The sequence below is a fragment of the Cannabis sativa genome, chromosome 1 (genome assembly GCF_029168945.1).
Source record: "Cannabis sativa cultivar Pink pepper isolate KNU-18-1 chromosome 1, ASM2916894v1, whole genome shotgun sequence".
Classification (NCBI taxonomy): Eukaryota; Viridiplantae; Streptophyta; class Magnoliopsida; order Rosales; family Cannabaceae; genus Cannabis; species Cannabis sativa.
Window position 1 is genome coordinate 36,254,447 of NC_083601.1, and position 22,473 is coordinate 36,276,919.

Sequence of the window (22,473 nt, forward strand, 5' to 3'; positions counted from 1 at the left end):
TTTTTAATTTAGCTGCATTTTCAAAACTTATCTTTTGGTTACTTACTTATAATGTTGATAAGAAACTAATTAGTTACTTTTACATAAAAAAAAAAAGAAAAAAATTCATTTTTATATCATATAATTTGAGATAGAATTTGGTTACCTCCAAAATTTATTTGTAAATATCTTAATAATTAATTAATTATTTTTAAGTTATATTATAGTATCTTATTATTTAAAATACATTTTGGTAACCTTAAAGTTTATTGAAAATAATGAGTTGTTATGTAATATAATAAGCCACCATTTTTATATACTAATTATTTAGTATACCTTCTGATACTTTGAAACCTGTGTGTGTTTTTTTTTTAAATCATATTAAATTATTATGTTATTTTAAACTTTTATATTACTTTTTTTTTTAACAATATTTATGTTACATTCAAGTCTATTTAATAAACTAATAAATTATAATAACAATAATAAAAAAACTCATGTAATTTAGTAAATTAAATTAATAAACATTTAAATTACTAATTATATACTTTAAAATTATATTTTTATTTACCTTTTAAGTTTATTGTAGAAACTAGTTAGTTTTTATATAATATAACAAGTAATTATAAAATAAAATAGTTTTATTTAGTATACTTCATAGTTTAAATATTGCTTAAATGTTGGTAAACTAAAAATAAAAGAAACTTTTAAAAAGAAAAACAAGAGAAAAAAATTGAAAGAAACTAATTAAAATGTTACCTTTGATTCCGACTAGCAAAAAAGTATATGCTTCTCACATATTAAAATAATTATCTTAAAGAGTAAATCATAATAGTACAATTTTTGAGATCAAATAATTATTAGTGTAGCAAAAAAAAAAAATTAAATATAAAAAAAGAGAAGAAAGAGAAAATATTTTAAATCTAGACATATCAAATTATATGTACAGTTATTCCCATTCAAAAAAAATATATGTACAGTTACAACAAAAAAAAAATTATTGGTATAGGACAAGATTTCATACAAACATTGAGATATATTGCAAAAAAATAAAAAAGCTATACTACAGAGATAAACCAATAACGTATGAATCAAACACAAAACTAATATTAATGAAAACGGTATAAATATAAGGGTAACTTTCATTATTTTAAAAGTCACGTTATTTGTGTAAATGAGATATATTTTAAGACTCTAGATGTAAATTTCCCTATTTTTTATATATTTAGATAAATTATAATTATAATTTATATTTATTCATAGTTAATTTAGAACGAGGAGGTCGAATATCAAAATACTTTTTTTTATATGTAACCAGCTGATTAGGCTAGTTAATATAGGATAGAAGGTATTGGAGGGAGGTGCGTGTGTAGGGATTATAGGATTGACTTCTAGGTGTGTACAACTCAAAAAAAAATGTATATATAAAAGACACTTCTTCTAGCATAAAAAAAATACTTATTTTATGTGTACAACTAAAATACTAAAAATATCTGGTTTACTGTAAATTATATTTCATATTATATAATAAATAGAGTAATAACTTAATTAATCAGTGTATGTAATAGCAAAACAAATAACAATTACCTTATATGTATAATTTTGACAGAGCATTATTTTCTTAAACCATTTCAACTAAATAATTTGCATGACTTATTTTATGATGGAAAAATATCTCGAAATACACAAAACTTGAGAGAGTCTGAAAATTGAGCAAAGTATCATTGATAATAGGCATATGTTACAATGATAACACTACGAAACACGTCATCTTTTATAGAAATGAATGATTTAGCTAAAGAATGAACAACTCTATAAACCTCTTTAACAATAAAATTATAACTAACATAATGAAAATTAATATAACAAGCAAGTTGAATTCAAATAAAAGTCGAGACTGGTTGCGGCCCTAACACCATAGCGAATAGCCTTGAACTATGCCACCAAAGGTGGTTACGACAGACCAATGCTACCATTATCCAAAATGGTTTCTCCACTTGTTAACTTATGCCTATTATAAATATTTATATTACTAATTTTGGTCTAACTCATTAACTACGCAACCCAATATAAAAATAATAGAAATCTTGTATACAGACACACACTCACACTACTACTATCATCTTCGATTGACCATGGTTATGAAACCGATCCTTACGATCCTTACAATATATTGTTGTCTCTACAAGCAATTACATCAATATTATTATTATTATTAAGATTATATAAACCCTATACTAATAAATCAGTGCATGATGTACTACTAGTTTAGTATTTTATTCATCCTCAGAGGCCGAAAAGGAAAGAGAGAGAGAGGAGAGTCAAGATTTCAAAAGTATCATCTGTATATCTATCTTAGTAATTAAATATTTATAATAGAAAGAGAGGATATAAATGTCATTAAATATTATCCAGAGGGTATTATTTAATTTTTAAAAAGAATCCAAAAAATACAGAGACAGACAGCTCAACTGGTACTGCTGCCACTGTAAGAATCCATTCAAGTTTTCAAAAAGTCTCCATCTTTCTCTCTCTATAATCCTCTTCCTCTGGTCGCCGGAGAGTCCGATAATTCCCATACAGAGAAAAACCATTTCTTGGGATTTTCCGGCGGAGCCAATGCCCCTCAAAACTCACCTCGCCGAACTCACTTCAACCCAAACCGACGCCTCTTAAAACCCACAAGAAAACGACAACAAAAAAGGAAACCCAGATAAGATAACGATGTCAATCTACGACGCTGCGTTTGTGAACTCTGAGCTCTCCAAGCCCACTTCCATATTCGGGCTACGGCTCTGGGTCGTCATCGGAATCCTTGTCGGTTCACTTATAGTCATCACACTCTTCCTCCTCTCAATCTGCATCACTTCTCGCCATCGGACCAAGCACAAGTCCAAATCTTCGACCAAGCCCACATCAACCATGGCCTCTGCCATTGATTTACAAACCCCAGTGATCTCCAAGGAAATACAGGAGATCGTTCACCACCATCCGCAGCCTGAAATCCATGTTGAGATCGGCAAACCCGACCATAGGGTCGTCGTGTTCTCGGATCGAGCATCCAGTGGGGAAAGCAGGGGAACGATGATGAGTGGAGGTGATACGACGTCGTTTGGCAGCGGTAACGTAGGTCCTGAGGTTTCGCATCTTGGGTGGGGAAGATGGTATACTCTGAGAGAGCTTGAAGCGGCCACTAATGGGTTGTCTCCTGAGAATGTGATTGGGGAAGGTGGGTATGGGATTGTCTACAGTGGTATTCTCGGTGACGGTACCAGAATCGCAGTCAAAAACCTCTTGAATAACAGGTACTCATTTTATTTTTCTATGGTTTCTGGGAAACGAAATTGATCTCTTTCACTGTTGAAAGCATAAGAAAAGAAAGCCTTTTTATGTTCTTAAACTCTGTTTGTTTCTCATGTAATTTCTTTAATTGCATTTTGCGGTGAATTCGGTGTGTGTGTGTTTTTTTTTTCTCTCTGAGAAAGAACATCTTTTTCCTTATATTCGAAATTAAGCACTTGTTCACTTCTTCTACACACCTTTGTGTCCTCCTTTTTCATGTCTTCCACTGTTTATCTAGGCTCTTCGCGAGTTTATAACCAATTTTTGTTTTTTTTTTAATCATTATTTCCGTGTATGCATATTGGCTAACGGGCTTTCTAACGAGACTTTTCAACTGTTAGGGGTCAAGCTGAGAAGGAATTTAAGGTGGAGGTAGAAGTAATTGGGCGTGTGAGACACAAAAACCTAGTGAGGTTACTTGGATACTGTGTTGAGGGTGCCTATAGGTAACTTATTGTATATCTTCATATCTGAACTAAGGTTTTGTTCAGTCAAGAGATTTCATTCATTGACATTGTTTTGTTTATTAGGATGCTTGTGTATGAGTATGTTGACAATGGTAATCTGGATCAATGGCTCCATGGGGATGTTGGTGAAGTAAGCCCATTAACATGGGAGATCCGGATGAACATCTTACTGGGAACAGCAAAAGGGTACTACCATCAATTATTTTCTGTATGATTTTCACCTTTGTTTATGTCTATGTAAAAGTCTGTCTGAAATTGCATTTTTCTATTGTGTAGTTTGGCCTATCTTCATGAGGGTCTTGAACCGAAGGTTGTTCACCGTGATGTGAAGTCTAGCAACATACTAATTGATCGACAATGGAATGCAAAGGTGTCCGATTTCGGGCTTGCAAAGCTCTTGTGTTCTGATACAAGCTATGTCACTACTCGTGTAATGGGAACATTTGGGTTAGTTACATTTTCTTGATATCCTTTGTTTTCTCTCCCTTGGTAATCTGTTTATGGGGGTTATTTATGTAAGAATTTAATGCTTGCATTGTTATTAAGATCATCAAGAAAGCTCACATTGGCATTTTTTTTCAGTTATGTTGCACCAGAATATGCTTGCACTGGAATGCTGAATGAAAAAAGTGATATCTATAGCTTTGGAATTCTCATCATGGAGCTAATTTCTGGAAGAAACCCCGTTGATTATAGTCGACAACAAGGAGAGGTTAGTCTTGATTATGATTTGTTAAACCTTGTAGTTTGCTTTCCTGCTGCCAATTATAGGCTGAAAGTGAATCTATATTTGCAGGTGAATATGGTTGAATGGTTAAAAACTTTGGTTGGGAATCGGAAATCTGAGCAAGTAATTGATCCCAAGCTGCCTGAGATGCCAACTTCCAAAGCACTCAAGCGTGTTCTCCTAGTTGCCCTTAAATGTGTTGATCCTGATGCAACAAAAAGGCCAAAGATGGGGCATGTTATTCACATGCTTGAGGCAGATGACTTGCTATTTCGAGATGTACGTCTTATGTCCCAGTGATTTCCAATTCATTCATTTTATTATTTGCAAAGCGAGCTCCTTTATCAATTTTTGTTTTCAATATGCAGGACCGCCGTACTGCTAGAGATGTTCCACAACCAAATCGTGATCATCCTCAACAACAAGAAAGTCGTGCTGGTGCTAAAATAGGCGATAAACAATTGGGTGGAGAGACTTCTGATACAACAGCAAGTGAAGGTGATAGTGGCAGCATTCATCACCAGCCAACAAGGTGGAGATAACTGTGCTGGAAGATTAGGTGACTAACAGATAAGATCCTCGTTTTTGGAAGCTCAATTTCTTTTCCCAACAAGATTTATTGCTGCACCTTCGCTTCCATAAGAAAAACAACAAAATCTGTATTTGTTGTATGCTTAGCTTTCTCCTATACCTTTTCAGATGTGCCCTGCATCAAATTGTGATGCATCTGTACATTTGGGACAAAATATTTTTTTCATTATTGTTATAGGTACCATAGGTCGTTGATATCTTTTTTTTTCTCTTCTGCTTGTAAAACATAAATATGGTTAGTGTTACTTACTTCCTATATACATTCTTTCCAAATATCCACGTTATAAGAGCCAAATCTCTCTTATCATATTCTTAAATTTCCATACATTCTTAACTCGTCATTCATAAGCTTCCTACTTTCTGTCACAATCATTGCCAGTTGGAATTATGGATGGTGGACCCAATTATACCAGCCACTTTTGATGGGCATCAACATCAAAGCCAACTTCAAAATTTGGATGGTTTCTTGGTATGGACCAAGTTACCAGCTAATCTAATGAAAGCTATGCTGCTACAAATTAACTTGTTCATGTTGTTTTCCCTTCCCCTGGTAGGACCACCAGCAAGGTGGGAAAATCCTTATATCTATATTGGAAATGTGGGCATGGTGTTGGTTTTCCATCAATGACATAACATGCCTTTGTTTTTTCCTTTATTCTTTTCCTTTATCTTATTTTTGGGGTTTCATTTATTGCTGAAATTTTCTTTTGAATAAATTTTCAAGAGTAAGAAGCAGGACATCATTGTTTTGTGGGGGGGTGGTCTTTTTTGTTGTTTTGCTCCAGCCTGCAACATTAAAAAAGTGATTATTTTTGGTCATTTGGTCTTCTTCTTCTTCTGAACCAGTCTTCCAAATTAATTTTTTGTTCTTCTCTTTTCTATGCTTTTGCCCTGTGATCAAGCAACCCTTTTAAAAAGTTTGTCTACATGTGTGGTTATCTTATATTACATTTATATAACAACTGGCAATTAATACTTTTAATCTATATTCTATTGGTTAAACATAGATTATTAAAAAAAAATTGCTGGAAAAATGGCAATGAAAGTTTTTGTTTTCTTTGTTTGCTTTTGTTAAAGGGAAAGTTGCTCAAAGTGGAGGAACTAGGTTTTTTAGTCCTCTTTCTGAAAGTTGCTGCCTAGTGCCAATAAGGGCAAAAATTATGAAAATAAAATAAATCACTTTAAAATAAATTAGAGTTTTTTCAATTCCTAGTTGCATTGTGCAATTTATTCCACAAGGAACCCACTTCCCTAAACTCAAAGTAAGCAACCATACATCATCCATTTGTATATTGATTTTGACTTTTGTCACCTCTTAACTTGGTTTGGGAATTTATTTATTTATTTATTATTACTATTTTTAATTAAAATAAATAAAATTTATTGGTTTAGTTCTATTGGTAGGTGCAATTTGAATGAGGGAATCTTCCAGTCCTGTGATCTCTGTAATTACTTGCAAGTTATAAAACTTGTATTAATAGGTTTGGTCACATTTAAGATTTATTTTATTATCCTGTCAGTAACCAAACTTTTTAAATTTTGAATTATCAATTATCAAACAATAGTGTTCAATTGTTCACTATTGAGTTCAACAATTAACCTTATTATCCTGTCAGTAACTAAACAGTTTTAGTTTTATTTTACCATTTTTTTTTGTTTATTTTGTACATAAAATATAACATGCTTTATTGGATTTATCAATTTATTTCACATTTCTAGCAAATTATATATCAAATTTAATATTAGAAAGAGACTAATTAGTAATTTTTTTTCCCGAATTTTGACATATACTCAATCGTGCTCCCTGAACTTTTTTGGCCGTTAAAAATTTCTCCCGAACTATTGAGATTGTTAAATTTAAGGACTTTTGTCTAATTTTATTCAATTTTACTGTTTCAGTAATTGTTTATGTACTAAATCATGCTCCTCAGACTTTGATATCTACCAAATCATGCCCCTCAAACTTTGATATATATTAAATCATGTTTCTTGAATTTTCATTCATGTTAGAATTTTTTATTAAAATTAGACAAAAGTCCTTAAATTTAACAATTTCAGTAGTTTAGGGGGAAATTTTTAACACCCAAAAAAATTCAGGGGCACGATTTAGTACATATCAAAGTTTGGGGGAAAAAATTACTAATTAGCGGTAGAAAGATAATGGAAAAAAAAAATTATACAATTAACAAGCTTTACAAGATTTGTTATTAGATTAAATTTGATGGATGCCAGATAGTTGGTAAACATTTAAACAATAAATAACAGTAATAATAAATAACAATAATAATAAATGCCCCCAAAAGGTTTTTTTTTTTTTTTTGTGACATAACCCTAAAAATTATGAATGATAATAAAAGTTATAAATTGAATGGTGATTTTTCTTATTTTTTAAAAGACATTATTATAGAGGAGTAATGGTGTACCAATGTCTAGCACCACTTAAATAGTGTTTTGCAATTGATTAGTGATATTTTATAAAAGTTAATATTAAATTATATTGAACTCGATATTTAATTGTACTAATAATAATATGATATTGAAAATCAAAATAGTTATTATTTTTTTTTAAAAAAATAAAAAATAAAAGTTAAAGACTGATTATTTAGTTAGTTTTTTTATTATAAACCTGGTCATGTGTCTCACATAGGGGTGTGCATAAATTGATCAAATCCAATGAGAACCGACCAATCCAATTACAACCGACCGTCAAACATTGGATATCTAATTGTGATTGGATCGGATTAGATGTTATTTTTAAATATCCAATTGGATCGGATCGGATGGTGGATGGGGTGTCTAAAAATCCAATACATCCAATATCCAATCGAACTAATTAGTATTTTCATTTAATTTATATGAGTATTAAATTTTATATTATTATACGTCAAATCTATATGTATATATGAAAATGAACATTAAAATTGTAAAAATTAGATGGTATACCCTTTTTAATTTGGTGTCTCTCATTTTTACCTTCGGTCCAAATTTCTTTAATTTATACCTTCTTTTTTCATTCTTTCTTCCAATTATATCCCTCCATTTTCACACTTCTCTAAATTAGCATTAACTTTTCCCAATCTGATGCTTTTAACAAAAAAATAAATCTAGACTTCGTAGTCATCTCCTTCCATGGATCTGTACTTTCTAATTCTCTCTCAAAGCTTCACAACCAGCTTCGCAGCCATCAACAACAATCGGAGCCGTCTTGAGGTTCAAACCACACCGTAGCCATAAACTCCCTTGCGCAGCTACAGCGGCAAGTAGTGCTGCTGTGGACCTGTGGTTGTCTCTCTTCTTCGCCGACTCTTCCTTACTCTCAAGAATTTGTATGGTGGAGACCTAGTGCCGGTGTTTATAGCAGAGGCAGTGATGATATGATGTAGTTCAAATGGTTGTAGCAGAGTTGTTTCTGCCGATTGTTGCATTATCTGTATTTTGTAGAGATTGTAGACCTTGATGACTTTGAGAAAGAAGGAAAAGAGTTGTGTTGCAAGGGTAGTTTAAGAAAGTTAATTAAAAAAATAGGTACAAATTAACTAAAATACTTTTGAGGGTAATTTTGGTTAATTAACCCAAAAAAAGATAATTATCAACTTATCCCATTAAAATTTTACTCATTTTTTCTTAGATTGGATGGATCCAGTCCAATCCAATACATACTGGACCTAAAATATTAGATGGATCCGATCCGATCTAAAAAATACTAGGTCTAAAATATTGGATAAATCTAAATTAAACAAATAAATATATATGAAATACATTCAATGGATAGAACCGATCCAATCCAACATCCAATGGATGTTGGACCGATTGGATGATGGAAATTAATTGGATCGGATCGGATGGTAAAATCTAACATCTAATATATGATTGGGTCGGATCTGGATAGGCCTAAAAACATTGGATGTGATCCAATATATGTGAAAATGAAATCTCCCAATTGGATTGCAAGCTATTATTTTAGTTAATTGCTATTAATAAAATTTCATGATTTATTAAAAAAATATTATACTAATGAAAGAAAATAAATAAAAAAAAATAATAGTAAAATGAAGAGTGAAAGAAAAGATTTAAGGGCAAATATATTATTAATTTTGTTGACTTTTATTCTATTATTTTGTGAAGAAGAAAATATTTAGGTGATCGTATTACTTTTAATATTACATGTGGGAGTATTTATTTATTTATTTATTTATTTTTATTTTTTTTTTATGTTTTTGATTGGTTAAATAGATTTGATGCAGGATGTCATTACGATTCTCAGGGTTGAGAATTATTTTATTTATTTTTTTATTTTTTAAAAGTGCACAAGTATATATAGTTGAAATATAAAACAAAAAGTTATTGATTTCATATAAGAAGATACCACATCATAAATAAAGAAATTGTTATTACTACATTAAAAATTAATGGTTAAAATCACTCATGAATTTACGATGCCCACATTTACTACTGACGCTGGAACCTCCTCGAATAAGGATAGTTTATCCTTTAACCGCAGAGCATGCTTTGCCAACCATGGGCTACTAAAGTCTTAGAGCGAGCCCATAGGACAAAACTGCCCCCAAAAATTTAGACAATAAAGCTATAATATCTTCAAATGACGCTCCAAACTCATTAAAATACTGAAGTTCCTCCTGAAAAAAACATCAAAAAACAAAATAAAACTTTAATTAGAAAACTAATCAAATTGAAGAGAATCAACCAACAAGACTAAGCAACTAGATCTCCCTATAAAAAACTAGAACCAGCCAAAGGGAATACCCGTAACAACTAAATTATAGCATTCTACTTTATAATCCCGAAGAATGAGTTTTAAATAAATGAAAACATACTAAAAATATATATATATATGGGTACACTCTTAATGGGTATTACCCATGAATGAGTAAAATTAAAAAATTTTGAGTTTTTATGGATAATTTTTCTATCTAATTAAAAAAATCTCTCATTTTTATATCATATGGGATGAGATTGTTCTATCGGTAAAAAAATTTTTTTAAAAAAAAAAGTTTTTTAGCAAGAAAAATAAGAAAAGAAAAAGTTGAGTTTGAGTTAAATATTTTTGATATAGTGTAAAAAGAGATATTTTTTAATATTTTTTAATTAAGTAGTCAAATTAAGTATAGAATTCAAATTTGCGATTTCATTATTCGTCATTAGATTAAAATTCGATAGTTTGATATTTTTAAAATTAATATTTATAGTTAAATTTGTTTAATAATATTCATGGGTAATACCCGATTAAAAAGTGTTCCATATATATAAGAGCCGAGATATTGAGCAAAAAAACTATAATTTCTTGAATTAGAGGTAAATCTAAATTAGTAACATGAACATTGAACATAATATAAATAATAGAAAAGATTTGTAAGTATTAATTAATTAAAAAATTTTAATTAATATTAGTAGAGCAGTAGTCGATAGGGGTGTTCGCGGTGCGGGTGGTGCGGTTTTTAACCATTTTTTCAAACTAACCCGCACATGCGGTTTTTCCAATTTTCCAAACAGCACCCGCACCGCGATACTAAAAAACCGCAAAAACCGCACCGCAAAAAATGATGCGGTGCGGTGCGGTTTCTGCGGTTTATGCGGTTTGAACTATCACATTTTTTTTTGAAGTCATCACAAAATAATTAAACTATCATTAATATTATTATTCCAAAACACTTAAGAAAATACAACAAACTTGAGACTAATAAAAGTTATAACAACAACAATAAGTTAATAATCTTTTTAAAGTTTCAACAACACACCTAAATCAAAATAATAAACTTGAAACTAATTAAATTCCAACAACAATATAAATGTACAAACACAAACTTCTAACTCCAAATTTTAATATACATGTATGGGCTTGGGTTTGTTGCTAAGAAGAGAGGGTTTGTAAAGAGTTATGGATTTTGTCCTAAGATTTATGGGCTTGGGTTAGGCTCATATGTATGGGCTTAATTAAATAAATATAAAAATTAAATTTTAAAACATGCGGTGCGGTGCGGTTTGAATCGCGGTTTAATAATTCCAAACCGCAAACCGCACCGCACCGTGCGGTTTAGGAAAAATTCAAACCGCAACCGCACCGCGAAAAATTTCAAACCGCATTTTTTTTGCGGTGTGGTGCGGTGCAGGCAGTTTGAGCGGTTTGAGCGGTTTGAGCGGTTTGATGTACACCCCTAGTAGTCGATCTTACATTTTGGAAAAAATAAAAGATTTAACACATTTGTTTACATGCTTTACAATTGATGTATTCTCTACTCCTAATTATTCATGTATAGAAAATGAAGAAACTTTTTCAAAATTGTTTACGTACATAATCATTCATATTTCACTTTAGATATCTTGTGTTGGATTCAAGATAAATATCTTCTTAATTATATATTAATTCTAAGATATTTTGTTAGTTTATTTTTTCTTACTTCACTTTTCAATACAAATATCTTCACATTAATTATTATTTGTTAGAACACCACTATGTAGTCACCCATAATTTGATTGAGAATACAGATTACTATACATCCTTTTTTTTTTTTCTTTTTTCTTATTTTACATTGAAAATATATGAACCTTTTATTAAACCATTATACTAAAACAAAATCTTAGTTTTTCAGTGTTAGCTTCTTCTTCTTCTTCTTCTTTTCAATAAAGTAAATTGCTATAATTATAAACTATTTTACTTTTAGAATGATATATTAACAACTTTAATTAATGATGTATTTATTGATATGTAATGAAAATAATTAAGGATTTTAAAAAATAGATATAAAATAAAATAAATAAAATATTATTGTGACAGTCAGAGTCCTGTGATCCGCAATAAGAAAGATCGAGAGCTATGTAATTTCACATTGCCTAGGGAAAGTTAAGTGTAATGATCCTAAGACTGTGTAGGTATGAGACTACACAGTTGAAGAGAGCTTAAATGGATTGATTGGTACTACCTATATTAACAAGGTGCGTCTTGTTTTTTGTAACCCATCACGAATGAATTCTATTAACTTGAGGTAATTTCAGGATGAGTGACCTCTTGAAAATTTATTGAGTGGCCTTTCGTGTGGTAAATCGGGGCCGCCCATAGTTGTTTGATTACTAACAAATTTTCAAAAAATGAGGCAGGTGTTATTCTTGTTATCCCCCGAGCGCAGATTCCTTTAAATAATTTGTTAGTTTGGCATTTTGAGAACTTGGACTTGTACTTAGTTAAGAGTGGCTATTGGCATATAACCCGTGTCCTTGGTATTGGACAAGATTTTAGTTCTAGCGGTACTCCTAATTTGTGGGATAAAGTCTAACATCTTAATCTCCCACTTAAAGTGAAGCACTTCTTGTGGAAAGTTGCCCACAAATGGCTTCCCACTTATGATAATCTAAAACACTATGGTGTTCTCGTAACCATTTACAGTAGAACCTCTATCCAAGAATACACTTGGGACCAAGTAAATTATATTCTAAGAATACACTTGGGACCAAGTAAATTATATTCTAATTGATAGGTTATAATTAAATAGAGTTACACTAAAAAAAAAAAATTAAAAATCCAAAAAATATCAATGTCACAATAATAACAATACCTATATCATAATAGAAATATTTTTTAGTAAATATAATTTTATACATGTATTATAATTTAAAATAAAATTATTAATTTTACATAAATAAATTTACAAAATACATGTATATATTTTATTAAGATGTAATTATTCTTATATAGAGGTATACTTTGTTAATACGGGACTTAAAAAATGTATAATTAATTACAATTTAAAGGTTATTCTTATTTATAACTATCCTAAATCGGGACTTGATTTTTTTATAACAAATTAGAGGTTATTCTTGAATAGAGTATTCTTAAATAGAAGTTCTATTATATTGTGTTTTTTGTTCTTTGGGGCCGAAACATCACTTCATGCTATTTGGGGATGCATCAATCTTACTTTGGTTCGCAACACTATTACCAATTACTTGCAGGTTCTTATGTTTTTATGTGGGACATTTATGGATTCTTCTATTTTTATTTGGATAATATATTATATGTTTTATTTGAAAAGTTTATTGTTTGTCTTTGGAGAATCTCGTATAGACAAAATAAATGGGTGAGTGACAAAGTTTGTTTAGATGATAACCACCTATTTGATTGGAGCATGGGCTATTTGTAACCTTTCAAGTTGGGCTAATTGTTGGTCTAATGCTCATGAGAAAAATATTGTTGACAACAAGCCATTTATTAAATGGTCCAAAAACTATCTTCTGGGGTGGTTAAAATCAATTGTGACATGAGTTTATATAGTGACTTTGATAAAATTGGTGCTGAGGTGATTATTTGTGATGATTGAGGTTCTGTTCTTGTTTTTAGTACTTGGACTTGGAATGGTTGTTTCTCTTCTATTGTTGTTCAAGCTTTGAGTATTTATTCTGGTCTCATGCTTGCTATTCGTCTTGGTCATCTGAAGGTGGAGTTGGTGTCTAATTGGCTTATTGTTATTCATGCTCTTAATAATAATAAGATTATCAGTCTTACTTATTTTGTATTGTTAGGGACACCTTTGTTCATTGTAATAATTTTAATGGTTTTTCTTTTTAATATCATCACAGGATTGCTAATAGTTTTGCACATTTTTTTTAGTAAAATTAGCTCTCACTTTGTTTAATAATTATGTTGGTGGCATGGTCACCCTGATTGTATTAGTGTTGTTTTTTTAACAGACAATCATAAATAATAATATAGTATGATACTTTTATTTAGGGTTGTACATCGGTCAGTTTAGTCGGTTTATACTACATATTTTCTAACCCAACGTAAAGTTCGGTTTGTAAAATTCTGCATACAACCTACCTAATTAAAAAAAAAAATCTTAACCCGACCGACGGTTAGGGCGGTTTGGTCGGATTAACCCGCCCAAACCGAAATAAGAGGGTTTTTTTTTTTTTTTTTTTTAGTTTCAACTAAAATAAAAATTAACCACATAAATACACAATATGTGAGAAAGAATTTTATTGAGAGGTTGAGAAAGAATTTTAAGATTTTGGACTTTTTTTTTTAATATATATTATATAATATATAATATATATAAAATAAAAAAAAATAAAAATCGGGTTGGGCGGTTTAATTGGGCGGTTTGGGTCAATTTTCAACCCGCCCAATTAACTGATTGGGCGGTTTAAAATTTTGTCGAGTTATGTCGGTTTGTATTTTTTTATCGGTTTTGTCAGTTTGGTTTGGGCGGGTTATTCGGGTTGGGCGGTTTACGAAAATTTTTGTACACCCCCTACTTTTATTTTCTCTTGAGATGTAGTGAATTTACTATTGAAGTTTTAATGAGGTTGTTTTTTTTTAAAAAAAAAAAATATAAATTCAATTCAATGGTAATTGTTTTTTTTTTTTTTTTGAGAAAAAATTCAATGGTAATTGTTGTTTTGGTTTTTAAAGCAGTAGTTTGAGATTATAAGAGTTTTTAAATTATATTTGGAAATTATTTAGGAAAGATTTGTTTGGATTTATTTAAGAAAAAGACTTAAAATGTGACATAAATAAAGGGATAATAGGGAAGTAGTAACTGAGCCGAAAGCACTTTTAGTGCACCACACGCGTGTAAGTTGTCTAACTCGTGCCAATCAAAACGCAACGCATTTCTCTTGGATAGCCTCGCATTCACACGAAATGCATGCAACAACACTGTTAAATTTAATATTTATATCAGCACAAAAATTATAGAATATTAATGAAATTGTTTTTCAATTCTAATCACAACATTAAAAATTATATAGGTAATTCTATATAAACTTAGAATACATAGTGCCTTATGTGAGGTCTGTAGCAGTTGTGTTTTCTTTAACTAACTTTTGGAATTTTAACTACCTTTTCAATTTCAAATTTTCCCTCTTCTGTATACATGAATCTCTAACCGTTTTTTGGGTTTTCTCTTCACAATCTTCATCTGCCACTCCTTCCTTCTCTCTCGATCATCACACTTTTCACCATAATGGACTCCCTCTCTCACTCAATCCATTCCACTTTATCCTTAACAGAGGAAGAATCATCTGTTTTTGCTTTCTCTGAACATGTTGAGCCTCCTCCACTTCAATCTCCAAGCCATATCCTGTTTGTCACGGTTCTCTCTGAAACATATGTTCACAAGCCAACCTTCATTGATCAAATGGGGGGTCATTGGAAGGGGCGTTTCCATGTTACCATTTCTGATTATGGAGATGATATTTTTAAGGTAACTTTTCAATGTGCAGGGGATAAAATTAGAGTTCTTAATAAGGAACCTTGGCACTTCCAAAATCACTTGATAGTAATGTACACTCCATCTGTTCTGCAAAATGTCTCTAAGAAGGATTCATTTTTGTGCCATTTTGGGTCCAAGTTTATCGCTTGCCTTTCTTAAGCAAGTCCAAGCCGTTGGCTACTGCTTTGGGAAATCTGATTGGTGATTTTAAAGATGTTCATGAAGACTCTCTTGATGAGGGTTGGGGCCCTTTTCTGCGCATTCGGGTCAACCTTAATGTAACTAAACCTCTGCCCCGTGGACAAATGATTAGTCTGCCCAAAGTTCAGGATGAATTTTGGATTGATTTTCGATACGAGCGTCTCCCGGAGTTCTGTTTTGAGTGTGGTATGCTTGGTCATCCTTTTGAAAAATGCATTGCCTTTATGGAGAGAATGGATTCGGGTAATGATGATGACTTCCCCTTTGGCCCATGGATGAAAGGAGCCAAACTTCCAACAACGGGATATGATAAGTATCGTACTGACTTCGCCAAAGGAAATGCTTGGCCGTTGTTGACACGCTTAGCAAGATCATCTCTCACTTCGACTATTCCTCGTCTGAACACACTTCCCAAGCCACAGCCCCATGTTTTACTGCAAGGTGAATCTTCAACACCCCTCCCGACTGGCCATAATCTTTCAGATATGCACAATTCGGCTGTTGTGCATCACACTATACCGGTTGTAACACCAAACCAACAGACTTCCCACTTTCCTTCCACTTTCACATCACCTACACCCTCTGCTACTATGGTTACTCACACCAGCAACACTACCATCTCCCCCACTACCATTAGCTTTCCCAACATCTTCGTACCCGACATTGGAAATGCTTCCCGGCCACCTATGCCGTATGCCACCTACCCTCCCAACACAACTATGCACAATCTACATAGATCTCCACAATCCTTAACCTTATCATCAAACACTGCTACTGCCTTCCCTACTATTTCCACCACCAAACCTGTCCCCTTCCCAACTACACCAGCAACTACACTCAAAAACCAGCAGAAATTAAAAGGGAAAGAAAATGATCCTCCAGCTCTCTCCCCAAAGCGACACAATGATTCCCCCTCCATGAGACAATTTTTAAAGAGATGTCGCAATCAAAGCCCCATGCCTTTTACCTCTGTTCTGTCACACGGTGAAGGTTCTTGTCAGAATGTTTCCATGGACTTAATGGATTCAGATGGCTCTGTTGACAGCGACGCGGAGATTGCTTTGCAATCCCGCGGCTCATTATGAAAATCTTGAGTTGGAATGCACGGGGATTGGGGAACCCGAGTGCGTTTAGGCAATTACGGCTGCTTGTTGAACAACAGTCCCCCAACATTGTTTTCCTCATGGAAACAAAGCTATGTATTAATTCAATTACTCAAGTTAGACAATCTTTAAAATTTAATAATGGAATGGAGGTACCTAGAGTTGGATATAGTGGAGGTTTAATGCTTCTTTGGAAGGATACTGTGGACTTGAACTTACAAAATTATGGCCGTGGTTTCTTTGATTGTTTTGTTACTCTTCATGGTGGTCATGTTTTTCATTTCACAGCTTTCTATGGGGAACCAGCCACTCAAAATAGAGACATGTCTTGGTTATTGTTGAAGCGTTTGGCAGATGTAGCACCTTTGCTTCCATGGTTGGTCATTGGCGACTTCAATGAAATCTTGTCTTCCGGTGATAAAGAAGGTGGTTCAATTCGTAGTGATGCCCAAATTAGCTCCTTCCAAACTGCTCTTGATCACTGTCAACTCCGAATACTGCCGTATGTTGGTGAGAAGTTTACATGGGTGAAGAATCGCAAGTCACTTGCAACCATTAAAGAAAGGCTGGACTGGTGTTTTATCAATCATAAGTGGGATCAATCTTTTCAATCACCACAGCTAACTCATCTTGACTTTCATCTTTCGGATCATCGTGCCATTACAGCAGAATTTATGCCACTCAACTCTGTCTCTAATGTTGACAAAAGAAGAAGTCGCTTTCGGTTTGAAAGGTTATGGTTATCGGATCCTGAGAGCAAAGGTATTATCTCAGCTAGCTGGTCTCATTTTGCTATAGCTGACCCGATTGCAGCTGTTCTTGGCAAAATTGACTCCTGTGCTAAGAATTTGCAATCATGGCACATCTCTAAGTATGGTAGGATGAAGAAAAGGATTGCTGAAGCCCAACAAAAAGTCTCACATTTTAATAATGTACAACATCACAGCAGTGCCACACTCACATCTTTGCAACAATCTGAGGCTATTTTAGATGATCTTCTTGAGCAGGAAGAAGTTTATTGGCAACAACGATCTCGGGTGGATTGGATGCAATCGGGGGATAAAAACACCACGTTTTTTCATGCGAAAGCTAATGCAAGACGGGCTAATAACAAAATTGTTTCTCTCAAATCTGATGCGGGAGTCACAGTAACATCTAAACAAGGCATTGCTGATGTTATTTGTCAATATTATGCTGAAATTTTCACAGCAGGCCCTACCGATGATGATGCTATTGCTGCCCTCATAGATGCTATTCCAACAACTATCACTACGGAAATGAATGATGATCTTACTAAGCCTTTCACAGCCAATGAAGTTGAACTTGCTCTAAAGTCTATGGCTCCGGACAAGAGTCCTGGACTTGATGGAATGTCAGCCATGTTTTATCAGCAAAATTGGGATATAGTTGGTCCACAAGTTATAGCTGCTGTCCTTGGTGTTCTCAATGAAGGTGCTGATCCAACTCCGCTAAACTCAACTTTAATTACACTTATACCGAAAATTAAGAAGCCTCAGTTGGTCAAAGACTTTCGTCCAATTAGTCTTTGCAATGTCATTTCCAAGCTCATCACGAAGGTTTTGGTTGGTCGGTTCAAGCATGTTCTACCATATGTCATCTCAGAAACTCAGAGCGCTTTTCTTCCAAATCGATTAATCACGGATAACATACTAGTGGCCTTTGAACTCATTCATGGAATCAAGCATAAAACTTCTGGTCGTAAAGGAGTGGCGGCTCTCAAGCTTGATATGAGTAAGGCTTTCGACCGTGTTGAATGGAAATTTGTGAAATTAACAATGGAAAAGATGGGTTTTCATTCCAAGTGGATATCTTTGATCATGGCCTGTCTTACAACGAATCACTTCACTTTTCTTGTCAATGGAGAAGTTACAGGCTCCCTCACTCCAACTAGAGGTCTTCGCCAAGGCTGCCCTTTATCGCCATATTTGTTTCTCATTTGTTCTGAAGGTCTATCTAGACTGCTTCAGTATGAGGAAAATCTTGGAAATCTTCATGGCTACTCCTTGACTCGACACTCTGCACCCATCTCTCATCTGTTCTTTGCTGATGACAGCCTCCTATTTTGTAATGCTACTGAGAGTTCATGCTTGGCTATTAAACGTTGTTTGGACATTTACCATAGGGCATCGGGACAGCTTCTAAATCCGGACAAGTCGGTAATGTCTTTCTCTCCCAATACCACTTTAGCTAGCCAAATATTCTTTCATCGACATCTTGCAATGCCAATCAGTGAGTGTCATGAAAAATACTTGGGGCTTCCATCTTATTCGGGTAGGAACAAGCAACAACTATTTGGAGAGATCAAAGATAAAGTGTGGAAATTAATGAATGCTTGGAATGAGAAAATATTTTCAGCCGGGGGTAAAGAAGTCTTGCTAAAAGCGGTGGTTCAATCGATTCCAACTTTCGCCATGAGTTGTTTCCAACTTCCAGTTGCTACATGCAATCAACTTGAATCAATGATGGCTAATTTTTGGTGGGGGAAAACTGAAACGGGCAATAAAATCCATTGGAAAAATTGGAAGCTGCTATGCAAAACCAAATCGCATGGAGGTATGGGATTTCGTTCTTTTGTTCACTTCAATCAAGCACTTCTTGCAAAGCAAGCCTGGCGAATACTCAATCATCCAACATCATTGCTGTCCAAAATTCTCAAAGGCAGATACTTCCCTCGGACATCTTTTTTGGACGCCTCCCATGGCCATTCACCATCGTTAACATGGCAGGGAATTCTACATGGCCGAGAGCTTATCAGAGCTGGTCTACGTTGGAAAGTTGGTGATGGCAGGCACATTAACTGTGGTTCGGATCCCTGGATCCCAGGATGTTATAATTTCAAACCAACATATTATAATGGACCTCCAGCAGCTATAGTTGCTGATTTTATTTCAGAGAACCGTGAATGGAATGTACCTCTTTTGGAAAGCTGTTTTTCAATGGTTGATGTGGAAAAAATTCTTACCATTCCTATTAGCTATTTCCAGAGTACTGATACTTTGATTTGGCATCACACCACCTCTGGAATTTATAGTGTCCAGTCGGGTTATCACCTTGCCACTGAACTTGAAGAATGTATACAACCTGCTGCTACCTCCTCCGCACCTGCCCAATGGAATTTTTTCTGGTCTTTGAATCTTCCTCAAAAAATTAAGATCTTCGTTTGGCGGGTTCTCCAAGATGCGCTGCCTGTAGCTACTTCTCTTGTCCGCAGGAAAGTAATAACAGATGCTACTTGCTCTCTTTGTCATCAAGCTTGGGAATCGATTGGTCATGCATTCTTTGGTTGTAAGTATGCCCGTTCGGTATGGCGTTCTGCATCCTACAATCTTGATTGGACTTCCACTTCTACAATGATCAAGGGTGATTATCTCCTACATCTATCCAACATCTTCACCAAACCAGAAATGGAACATATAATTTGTGTTTTGTGGTGTATTTGGACTGAGCGAAACCGTGTGGTTCATGGTAACAAGGCCAAACCAGCAAGATCTGTTGCTTTATTTGCTGCTAATTACCTGCTGCAATTTCGCACAGCCCAGCAGAAATTCAGGCCTTCATCGACAACATCCACTTCACATCAGGAGTCCTCGGCTGCAGCAAGTAATTCCCAACACAACCTGGTTGCTCCTCTTTCTATACCATGGCGACCTCCACCTCACTCATCCCTCAAGCTCAACGTAGATGCAGCTGTCGACACACAGCGACATATCATTGGTGTTGGTGCAGTTGTGCGAGACTCCACAGGTTCTGTTGTTGCTGCTATGTCAAAGCCTCTTGTTGGCAGCTTTGCTTCCCATGAAATGGAAGCCAAGGCTCTCTTCCACAGCATAAATTGGATTCTACAATTGGAAGTACCAATTACTCACATTGAAACAGATGCTCTCATGGTTTCCAATGCTCTAACTGTTTCTTGTAATGCAATTTCTTCTTTTAAGGATTTAATTGTAGACATTTCTTGCCTTCTTTCCTCTCTCCCTAATGTATCTATTTGTCATGTTAAGCGTCATGCTAATATGGCTGCCCACGGGTTAGCTAGATATGCTTTAGGGTTGGAAGAAGCTTGCTTTTGGATGGGTATTATCCCTCCTCCGATTTACGATGTTATTGTAAACGATATCACTTTGGTTTTATAATAACATAGTATTTCTTCTCAAAAAAAAAAAAAAAACATTAAAAATTATATTTTTATTATTATATTATTTTATTAACTTATAAATAAACATAAATAATATATATACAAAAGTTTAATTATAAGTATATTATTTAAATATTAAAAACTAATAAAAAAAAATTAGTATAATCTGTAGTGCTACTATTATTAATGAGATAATGTAAACACCCACATAATTAGGATGGCTTTTGAAGTCTACTTAGAGCATTTTAGTGGAAAAACTTCACCAATTTTAAGTTTATGTCGTGCCATTAGAGATGATCTAGTAGGAGAGATTCTTTTGATAAAAAATGTTAACAATTAGAGAGATTTAAATGAACCCAAAAAAAATAGCATCATAAGTGTCCAAAATGTTATGTTTGTAAGTGACATAAACTCAATATTTTTTTAGCGACATAAGTACTCAAAATTTATAAAATTGTAATTTTTTTCTAATTTTATCAATATTATTGTCTTAAATAATAAGACACATAAAGTTAAGATTCTAAATCATTGAGTATAACAAAAATTTATAGTATTAGTTACTTCAAAATCTTCTTTTAATGACAAAGATACAAAACTGAGTATTCCCTTGTGTTCAAGTCGTCATGAGGATTTGTGGTACTGGTGTTTTGAGAACTCATGATTTTTTTTTCAGTAAAAAGTTCATACAGACATTTGCAACAGCTTAAAGAGAACTATTTGCATTTGAATGAAACAGACTTTTGGAGTAAAATGTGGTGCCTCCGTGTCCTCTCAAAAGTTAAAGACTTATTATGGATAGCCGCTTTGGACTATCTTCTTACAAAATCTCAATTGAGGCATCTTCATGTTAATGTGCATACGCTATGTCTTATGTGTGAAACTGGTCGGGAAATCATTGCTCACTACTTGGTGGAGTGTTCTTTTGTTCAATCATGTTGGTGTCGCAATAATTTAGAAGTTAGCACGAGTATTGCATGTACTTTTTCAAATTGGCTTCACCCTACGTTGTGCTCTTTTGATGGGGAGAACAAGAAGTTAATAACGATGACATGTTGGGCGATTTGGAAGGTGTGTAATGACTGCGTTTAGAAGAAGAAAAGAGGTACGATTGCTGCAGTTATTTTTTTGGCTCACTCTATCCTTGAGCAATGGGCTCGTGCACAGGACAATTTTCTTTAGCCTATTGCTGTATTTTTGACAGCGACTGATGGAGCAGATTCATGGCAAAAATTAAGTGAAGATGTGATCAAAATTAACGTTGATACGACACTCTTCTCTCATGCCAAGACTTACAGTTTTGTTGGTGTTCCACGAACCTCTACGAGGTTGGTTTTTGAAGCTGTTACATGCTGCAGAGAAGGTTTTGTGTCGCCTGAAAGTGCGAAGGCCATGGGAGTACAAAAAGCATTAAGTTGGATTAAAAACAAAGGATGAAGTCGAGTGATTATCGAAACGAATTGTCTTACCGTAGTTCAAGCAATAAGAAGTCCAATTCGAATGGTGTCCTATTTTGAGAGTGTAATCAATGATTGTAAGGTATTGTTGAATATTATTAATGATGTGTCCATTTTTTGTATTAAACGATCTACCAATAATATTACTTATTTTTTAGCTAGAACTAGCTATTTGGTAGCTGATCATGTTCTTAGGAGTGAAGATTTCTCTCATAGTTTTAGTTTTC

The 22,473-nt window shown here is 33.6% G+C and overlaps 1 protein-coding gene across 1 annotated transcript; it reads left to right on the forward strand.

Moving 5' to 3' along the window:
- The first annotated feature begins 2,081 nt into the window (after positions 1–2,081).
- LOC115706416 (probable serine/threonine-protein kinase At1g01540) lies at positions 2,082–5,379 on the forward strand. The gene is made up of 7 exons (XM_030634062.2): positions 2,082–3,284; positions 3,663–3,767; positions 3,852–3,974; positions 4,065–4,235; positions 4,371–4,500; positions 4,585–4,794; positions 4,884–5,379. Exons 1-7 carry the CDS (start codon positions 2,704–2,706, stop codon positions 5,055–5,057), a joined length of 1,494 nt encoding a protein of 497 aa, XP_030489922.1. The 5' UTR covers positions 2,082–2,703; the 3' UTR covers positions 5,058–5,379.
- Positions 5,380–22,473: the final 17,094 nt, after the last annotated feature.

Excerpts from the sequence above, each read along its gene's own strand:
- LOC115706416 (XM_030634062.2), top strand. The coding sequence starts at position 2,704 with ATGTCAATCTACGACGCTGCGTTTGTGAACTCTGAGCTCTCCAAGCCC. Across the intron at positions 3,285-3,662 it reads AAAAACCTCTTGAATAACAG|GGGTCAAGCTGAGAAGGAAT; the intron begins GTACTCATTTTA and ends TTCAACTGTTAG. Across the intron at positions 4,795-4,883 it reads ATGACTTGCTATTTCGAGAT|GACCGCCGTACTGCTAGAGA; the intron begins GTACGTCTTATG and ends TTCAATATGCAG.